General features: G+C 37.7%; 2 protein-coding genes across 2 annotated transcripts in view; one reads left to right on the top strand and one right to left on the bottom strand.

The window, feature by feature from the left end:
- The window catches only part of LOC107662051 (phosphatidylinositol 4,5-bisphosphate 5-phosphatase A-like), a 30,818-nt gene extending 29,550 nt beyond the window's left edge, over positions 1–1,268 (bottom strand). The window contains exon 1 of the mRNA XM_016451912.1: positions 842–1,268. The gene's annotated coding sequence lies outside the window, so the exon portion shown is untranslated. The remainder of the gene's footprint in view (positions 1–841) is intronic.
- Positions 1,269–6,750: 5,482 nt separating this feature from the next.
- Positions 6,751–9,818, top strand: part of LOC107662052 (selenoprotein M-like) — a 4,509-nt gene continuing 1,441 nt past the window's right edge. The window contains exons 1-4 of the mRNA XM_016451913.1: positions 6,751–6,944; positions 7,767–7,802; positions 7,952–7,986; positions 9,045–9,123. Of these exons, the coding sequence (XP_016307399.1) occupies positions 6,846–6,944; positions 7,767–7,802; positions 7,952–7,986; positions 9,045–9,123 (249 nt within the window). The 5' untranslated portion in view covers positions 6,751–6,845. The remainder of the gene's footprint in view (positions 6,945–7,766; positions 7,803–7,951; positions 7,987–9,044; positions 9,124–9,818) is intronic.

The raw sequence follows: 9,818 nt of genomic DNA, 5'->3' as shown, positions 1-9,818 counted from the left end.
GATAGATCGATAGATAGATAGATAGATGCTTTTTAGGCATGCAGCTGTGCTGAGTGTTGAAAACTTAAATGCATAATTAGAGAAGCTTGAAAAATTAGACGTTTGTGGGGGTGGGTGGGATTCAATCACTTCATAGCAAATGAGTGAACTGTACTTGTTGTGTTGTCCATGGTAAAGTATAATTAAAATCATTGCAAATTAGTTAACATGGTGCACTGTTGTTTTATGAGTGGTTTTATTTATGCAATGTAAATATTCTAATACTTTTGAATCATAGTTATACACGTGAGGTTGGTGACTGAGAAATTGCTGAAGGTCACCTTACAATAATGTGCATTATGACCTACTTCTGTGTCTGTGTGTTTTATTAGAGGACGAATGAAGAAGCTTTTGAACCATTCGATATCTGATAGCGCTAATTACATTGAAAGGCTGTCTGCGATGAATAAAGCCAGTTACACAAATGCACATGCATTTCTCTCTTTCAAACACACACACACACACACTAACACACATTGATTAATCTCACACATTTATACATACAATAGAAATGATAAACAATAAATAAAAAAAACTATAAATAAAACCCAGATAAAAAACATGTAAACAATTCAGTATCAGTTAAACACCACTGAAGCAAAGACACAGCACTTGGGTCCAATCTAAATGTATATAACCACAGCTGTAATAATAATAATAACATAACATATAGGCTATTATATTATTAAATTATGTACGAATTATCAATCATACCTGTGCAAGCACTCAGCGTGTTTGCACTTGTGCTCTATTGCATATTACAGTTTAACAGTTATAGTGTTTGCATCAGTCTATTTCTTACCCAATTTCCTTGTTCAAGACAGACTGAAAAGAACTGGTGGTATGTTGACAGGAAATATTATTGGCACCGATGGAAACCAGGCTCACTGATCAATATATTCGTGTTCAAATAGCTTCGCAGACATAAAAAAAGCTCATAATTATGCGACAATATTGTCCAAACTGTTAAATGTGAAAGCGCGTTCACTCAATAGATAGATCCAATGTGTCACATCAGTGCCCGTTCTTCCTGTTACATTACCGGCGAAGGACCTTGAGGTTTCGAAGGAGAAAATGGGTCGCTGAAGGCAGGTGCATTTCATCTGCGGATGTCGCGGTGTTCTTCGACGTGATTTGGTTTCGCCAAGCAGCCTGCTGTCAATGACAGACCGGTCACTGCTGTCCTTCAGACCTGCTGCTCGCGCTTCATTCTTACAGCAGCGCTGCTGGCGTTGCTTTCGTCAGCGATTTAATCACCGCGGACGTAACGCTCTTGTCACGTGGTATTCCGCTGAAGCGCCGCTATAGATATAATAGATAATATTTAAATTTCCACCAGAGCATGCGAGGTAGCCAAAAGGTTAAAGGTTTAGCATTTAGCATTGGTTTCATGCTCTGTTTCAGTGTAAATGATATGCCGCATGAGAACGCTTTGCCGTTGTCATGGCAATCAGCGGGTATCGTTTTTTAAGCATACATTTAAGTATGCAAATGATTCACATATTACGCTTTGAATGCCAAATGAAAGCCAAATGTGTATCTTTTTTTCAAATTTTGTTACATTATTACAATTATTACGTATGAAAACAACGTATTAAGTAGACTAAAATTATGTACAAAACAAAGCTGAGGGAGTCATATAGCCATATCACCCTGCAGCCCAAGACTGGTTGCCCACTGAAGCAGGGTTGAGCCTGGTCAGTACCTGGATGGGAGACCTCCTGGGAAAACTAGGTTGCTGCTGGAAGAGGTGTTAGTGAGGTCAGTAGGGGGTGCTCACCCTGTGGTCTGTGTGGGTCCTAACACCCCAGTTTAGTGACGGGGACACTATACTGACAAAAAGCACCGTCTTTTGGATGAGATGTTAAACTGAGGTCCTGACTCTCTGTGGTCATTAAAAGTCCCAGGATGTCCTTCGAAAAAGAGTAGGGGTGTAACCCCGGCATCCTGGCCAAATTCGCCTATTGGCCTCTGACCATCATGGCCTCCTAACCATCCCCATACACTGATTGGTTTCTTCACTCTGTCTCCTCTCCACCAAAATTAGCTGGTGTGTGGTGGGCGTTCTGGCGCAATATGGCTAGGTGGATGCTGCACACTGGTGGTGGTTGAGGAGATTCCCCTCTTCTATGTAAAAGTGCTTTGAGTGCCCAGAAAAGCTCTATATACATGTAAGGAATTATTATTATTATTACCACATTTACCAAAAATCAATTATTAGTAACTACCCAAGAATAATAATAATAAAAGTTTTAAATTAGTTAATGTTCCTTAAACTCCAGTCCATCCCGTTACATTGGTGCTGCTTGACTTGTGCTTTTAGTAGCATCATTTTCTTGGAGGCTAAGCAACATAAACTTTTCTCTATTTTCCTGATTTGAAGAAAACGTAAATAGCATAAAGCATAACACGTCCACCCCGTTTGTGTCAGTTTATACTGGACAAATATATTTCTTCCTAAATGTTAGGATTAACCAGTAATCCATGCTGTTAAGGTCCACTGTTATGCTATTAAGGTCCACCCTGTTGCACACTGTATTGTAAAATTGTTATATAACAGGGTGGACAGACTTCAAAGAATGTGAATGTTAAATATTTGATCAGTCTGTTTTCTGATAGACATTTTTCCCTCTGATAAGACAAATAAAAAAAATACTTACTCAGTCCAAAGTCCAAACCTGCTCAGTCCAAAATCCACCAAACTGTAGGAATGACCTTGCCCTCATATTCTTTATTCAAAAACGTTAACTTCCCCTCACAGCAACATCTCTTCTCTGATGACATGTGCACTGACGCAAGGGCAGCACAATAATCCCACCCCTCTAGACACCTGTCACTCACATGAGATCGCAGCAATTAGCAAACAACAATCATCCAATTGTCATGTCTATGTTCATTTCCTTCCGTGGTTTCTACCTGTGTTTATTCCCACTCTCATTTGTTGCCTTCATAATTAATTTGTTCAATAATTAATTAGTCCTACCTGTGCCTTGTTTTTATTTATTTATTTATTTTTGCACAGAGTATTTATAACCCATGTTTACTTAAAGGGGTCATATGACGTGATTTCATGTTTTCTTTTTGTCTTTGGAGTGTTACAAGCTGTTTGTGCATATATAAGATCAGTAAAGTCACAAAGATTAAAGTCTCAAACCCAAAGAGATATTCTTTCTAAAAGTTTAGACTCATCCACGCCTTCCTAAAACACCTCATTCAAACATGCCCCCACATATCTACATCACTGTGTGGGAAGATTTGCATAACACCGCCGAAATGTATACGCAAAGAAAGAAGACTTAACTTTTATTCTCGCTGTAGTATTGTTTCCGCCGCCGTCATGGAAGCTGATATTCAAAATATGGTAAGGGGAGTAACATTTCCGTCACATGCTTGAGGTATTCGGCCAATCACAATGCACAGGATAGCTGGCCAATCAGAGCACAGCACACCACAATTTTCAGAATGATGAGCTTTGTAAAAATCGTAAAAAAGCGTTCAGCCCTCAGTCAGAGGCCATGTTCATCCCAGAGCCAGCTGCCAAGTCCACCTACAGCCATGACCATGGTCTCCTGTCCCACCAGAAAGACTCTCAGTCACAACCTGAGACTTATGGCCCTCCGGCTCCACCACAGCCCTCCGAGTCCATAACTCTGCCTTGGCCCTTCAACCCTTCTGCTCCACTCTGGTTCATCATTCCTCCACCTCCAGCAGGCTCCCGCGTCCCTCCAGCTCTGACTTGGTCTGTCATTCCCCTGGCTTCGCCATGGACTTCCAGGCCTTTTCCTGCATGTGGGCCCTCCACCCCTGTTGCTCCACTGTCATCCATGCCTGTCTCAGTCTTCCTTGCCCCTGGCTACGCCTCACTCCTCTAACCCATCAACTCCGCCTTGGTCATCTGGGCCTACAATGTCACCCTGGTCCTCCATGCCTATTGTGTTGCGCTGGTCCTCTATTCCTCCAGCTCTACCTGGGTCTCTACCCAACCCTTTTGGGTCTCTACCTAGCCAAGTCCGACCCCCCTTTTTCATTCAAAAAGCTGTTTCACTCGGATATATGTCACAATAGAGAAGAAAAGATGATAATGCTGTTTCACGCTGATTTTAAGTGATTACATGCTTTATGCATTACATGCTGAAATGTTTGTAGAATCATTAACCATATGAGCAATAATAAACAGATTGTTTGAAATATTTTAGTAATTACAATTAACTGTTGATGGTCAGGTTGATGTTGTTTAAATTTCTGTTTGGTTGCTGTTGAACTTCATAATCCTATGATTCTTTTATGAATGCACCTGTCATACCATTAATTTGATAACAGCATCTTATAAGTCACCACTTTGTGATATCTCACCCCAGCACTTCAGACCAACACATGTAATGTCCATACCCAGAATCATGTGTTGCATGTAAGCTATGTTTATTTGCATTGGGTTTAACTAAGATTTTTAGCAAAATTTTATTATGAGATATGACTGTAGTGTTGTATTATATAGCTACAGAAAGTGAGCCATTTTAATAAGATAAGATGTTAGTGTGTTTGTGAGAGTGATTATGTAAGCTTAAACTGCCACTGGTGAGAGTGTTTTCTACAGAATTTCACACTCAGGTGCACACTAGACTTGAGTCTCTGCACTGCGTCGGCTTCTGCACAAACAGAGGCAATGCTGCTCACTACACAATATTCATGCATTCAGGCTCTGTACATTGTTCATACTAGATATTTTTTCCACACTCTATTTTTTTTACATTTCTACAGATATTACAGTCTCCCATCATCCTACATAAGTTTTTTAACATCTGACTATAGAAAAGGGGATCAGAAGAAAGATGTAAAGCTAAAGAACAACTACAGTGCAAGGAAAAAATACAATTAATGGCACCCAATAAAGTGTATAGTCTATATTCATCTGCTTATATGATTAGTTTGTCACATATGTCACCATGAAATCAAAATTGACAATGTTTCATGAAAACGCTGATTTTTACACAATAGGGAAGAAAAGACTATTAATTGACAAATTGTAAAATAATAAATTGACAAAAAATAACAAATAAATTGTAATTACATCACAATATGGTAGTAAAATCGGTCATACCTTCCATTTCCTGCATGCTGACTTTAAGGTGATCAACTGGACAATGTGTAATCTTTAACAATTCATTGTACAACAGATTAAGAATAAACATGCTACAAATGACATCTGCAACTACAGCATGTTGAATGTGTACTGAGTTACAGTCAGTAGGATAAGAGGTTGCATAGGATACAATGAAAAAGAAGGCTGTTCCAAAGCCTTATTTGTATTTGAGAGATGTTCAGGCAGAGTGAACCCAGCATACTCCTTAATGACACAGCAGTTCAGTGTCAGGATAATAGACCCCATGTCTATTTAAAACACCACTATGTGGATGTTTGTCCAAAGAGCTATAGAAGTCCAAACAAGGTTCGCCTGTAGCATCACACTTCGTTACTGTAGACATACTATGTTATGTTTCACATAATATGACTTTTCCAGAATTCAGATCAGACTTGTTCACCAATGGATGTTTTGCAGTGAATGGGTTCCATCAGAATGAGAGTCTAAACAGCTGATAAAACATCACAGTAATCCAAGTAATCCACATGACTCCAGTCTATCAATTAACATCTTGTGAAGGGAAAAGCTCCATGTTTGTAAGAAACAAATCCATCATTAAGATGTTTTTGACTTCCGGCTAAATAATTTTGCTGTTTCTGAAAAGTTTGTCTGGAAGGAATCAGGAGCGAGATATGCACAGATCAAGCACTGTTTACAAAGCCAAAACAGTCAAAAACAGTTCTAAACAAATATGTGGGTGGATTTAGGGGTCATATGATGTTGCTAAAAATAACATTATTTTGTGTATTAGGTGTGGCTGACTCTTAACTTTTATAAAGAATATCTCTTTGGATTTGAGTCTTTAGTCTTTGCAACTTTACAGATCTTCTTTATGCACCAAGAGCTTGTAACACTCCAAAGAGAAAGGAAAAATTGAAATCGCATCATATGACCCCTTTAAGCGTTAACATGGCCAGATGGTATGATTTAACATTAAAACATCTTGAGGATGGATTTGTTTTTTTTACAAACATGCAGCTTTTAACTTCACAAGATGTTAATGGACTGGAGTGGTGTGGATTACTTGGATTATTGTTTTGTTTTTTTCAGCTGTTTGGACTCTCATTCTGACGGCACCCATTCACTGCTGAGGATCCATTGGTGAGTAAGTGATATAGGCTACTGCTGAATTTCTTCAAATTTGTTCCCATGGAGAAGTCTATCATCTATGATGACATCTATGAGGGTGAATAAGCAATTTTCCACTTTTAGGTTACTTTCTTTAAAATCTGTCTGCAAGGTTTGCAAACCAAACTGAATATGACTTAAACGTGCAACAGGTGTACTCTACAACATCTGCATGCTTTATAACATTTGTAGCCTATATTACGTAGGCCTATATTTTATTTATTGTAGGCTATATATTTTCTAGTGTATGCATGTATGGGTAAATCTTCAGCTTATGAAATACTCTCTACTGTACTACTGTAACACAAACCCAGAGCAAACACTGAAATTGTATCATTTTATCACTAAATCCGTAGTCCCGTTTAAACCCATTTCACACGTATGGGGAATTTCTCTCTCTGCCTCTAGATAGCGATAGCAGTTCCCTTCAAAAACAGCAAGAAAAAAAGAGAAAGCGAAATATGCGCGCCGTGACGTGGCAGAGTCAGTGTGGAGAGCGGACAGCTTGACCTCGAGCTCGAGCATCGTCTCCGGCAGCATGTGGACGCTGATCTTCACTGCCCTGTTTCCCTCCGTCATCTTATCCTATGAAGTGGACACGAAAAAACTCAATGGTCTAGCGAGAGCCAGAGTGGAGGTGAGTGAAACCCTTCATTCCGCTTCAATCTCCAGCGAGTGATGCGTTCAGACTCAGACTCTGAAAACACTTACTGTAACCTGCTTGTGTAACTCGTCGTTTGTTTGAATTGGCAAAGCTCCGACGTTTGTACGCATTGTTTTATATGAATGTGTAGGCTAATCCCTAGAGTAAGGGAGACGTTCAGGAAATAGCAGTTGTAAATGTGTGTTGCCTCAATGGTGAATAAGAGATTAATGGCTCAACTAGCGTTTTAGTTAAGGCTTTTAATTACTCTTTATAAACTTGAGTGTTTGTGTATGGATTAATGTTTAGGAGTTTAGTGAACGATTTCACCGAAATGAAACCAGGGTTTTGCTGCAGAATTCAGTTCAAATTAAATGTCAAAATATAAGTCTGTATGAAATTCACATGTCAAAATAAAAGTCAGTTAGGTCTAGCCTGAGGAAAATCTTTTAAGAAAACAATTGAATATCCCCAAAATAGTACATATTCTTAGAAAAACATTTAAACATTATACAACAGTTCTGGTCTTTGAATTTAATTGGTTGAGTGCTGATATAAACTCCAACGGCACTGAGACTTTCACTGTTTTCATTATGCGTTTGAGACCGATATTTATGTGTATTTGTGGTAAAGATTTACCAGTGACTCTTTCTGAAAATTACACCCTACACTATTAGGTGGCGACAAGTGATTGCCTTTGAGTCATTGAATCATTCACTCAACTGTTTGTTCAAAATCTCTTACTTTATGCAACATTTAGTGACTAGAAGTGTACTTTATTTGTTTCTACATATCTTATTTCTCAACTTTCTCCAGACATGTGGTGGATGACAGCTGAATAGGCTGAGGGAGGTAAGCTTACATTCACTTCATATATCATCACTGTGATATTCATGTTCTCTAGACAAACAACGGTAATGAAAACTATTACTGGAAACTTCACATTAGCTCACCTGGTTATGTTGTATTATTTACTTCTTTCTCCTCTCAATTCATAACAGGTCAAGGCTTTTGTGACCCAGGACATTCCTCTTTAGTATCCTTTAAAATCACCTGATGACCAGTCAATCAGTTATGGAAAACAAGAATGTCGATAAAAAAAAATAAAAATAAAATAACACTTTACAAACTGACCATCAAATTGACATTTTTGAAAAATTAATTTAATTCATATTTAAAAGTGTTGTTAAATATAACAATATAAATTGGATTAAGCAATTGACAGATTCTTTTTTTATTATTGCCATTTAAACGTTGCTTTTAGGATGATTATTTATTATGATACATTTATCTACATATTAAAACATGAAATAATTTTAAATGTCTCATTTGTCAGTTTGTAAATAGATTTTTTTTTTTCTAATTAATAAATTTATCATTTATTCCATCATATTTTGAATTGTCATTATAGAGGACTAGAAATGTCAAGACATTTACTGTAACAAAATGCTGCATTAATGAATAAACATGAATAATTATTCATTTTTTTCCATTTAATCAGTATTCATGTTTATTTATTATGTATGCATTCATATATTCAAAATATGAAGTCTCCTTAATGTTGTAAAGGCAACTTATGTTTAATCTAAAATATATGTATACATCTAGAAAACAATAACTGCACCTTTCATTCTTAAATGTATCTTTTTACAATCTTTTGTCTCGCACTGTTTCCACTCCCTTCTCACTTTTCACTTCCCTCCAGATTTATATTCTGTGTGTCTTTGCTGCAGCTCTTACTCTAGTTCTCAAGCTACAACATCCAGCTTCAGCTAAGGTTACCATGCTTTCTGTGGTGGGACAGAAGTCTGTTCTGTAATCTGTAAACGAAACCTTTACAGGGTTACAGCTTTAAAACAGATTAACTTTCAGCTGTTCAGGTCATTGTCATGTGATATCCAGTGGTGTATCCACATCCTTCACCTTTCAATCATTTCTTTGTTCAACTGCAATGCAAATCTATACATTGACACCTTAATCAAATCTAAGGCTGGGACAGAAACGTGTATAATTCTCAGGACACTTATTTCTGATATCTGTCAGGCAGTAGGCAGCTTTAAGTGTTTAGTACATCCTTAATGTTCATCCGTTCAGCCACAACATGGTGATGAAGCACATTCCTGGGGCCGACCCTGAACTCGTCCTTCTCAACCACTACTATGAAGAACTAGATGTAAGTAAAATGTGCCAATGCTTAGCAATTTGTAGTTATAATTTCAACATCCTTTTAAACCAGTATTAGCAACCTCAGACTACCATTTCTACTCCAGTGTAGAAAAACCACAAGCACTTGGTTAATTCTCTCAAGTGCAACCCTCACAAAAGTGTCAGAAGTCTTTTCTGGAAATTGCCACTTACATGATATGTCTGCTGCATTGATCCCTCTTTTGGCATTAGTCAGACTTTACTAAAGACATGCAGTGAAAAAATAGCACTGAAAAGGCATGGACAGAGTTATTTTGTGGCTGACTTTATTGCATATGCATTTGTAGGAGTTTCCCTTTCAGACACACAATTTATGTATTAAACTTCATAAAACAGTTGTGAAAGTTGCCATTATAAAGACTGCAAGTCTATCAGACTCGCTTTGACCCGCGTTAAATTCAATATGCATCTAACATGATTAAGGTTTAAAATAAAGATTTACATGTTAAAGGGGTCATATGATGCTGCTAAAAAGAACATTATTTTGTGTATTTGGTGTAACGAAATGTGTTTATGCGGTTTAAAGTAAAAAAAAAAAAACACATTATTTTCCACATACTGTACATTATTGTTTCTCCTCTATGCCCCGCCTTTTTGAAACGGGTCGATTTTTACAAAGCTCATCGGTCTGAAAAGTGAGGTGTGCTGTGATTGGCCAGCTAT

The sequence above is a fragment of the Sinocyclocheilus anshuiensis genome, unplaced genomic scaffold, assembly GCF_001515605.1.
Source record: "Sinocyclocheilus anshuiensis isolate Anshui unplaced genomic scaffold, SAMN03320099.WGS_v1.1 scaffold431, whole genome shotgun sequence".
In the NCBI taxonomy this organism is placed as follows: Eukaryota; Metazoa; Chordata; class Actinopteri; order Cypriniformes; family Cyprinidae; genus Sinocyclocheilus; species Sinocyclocheilus anshuiensis.
This window is presented reverse-complemented; position numbering and strand designations above follow the sequence as displayed.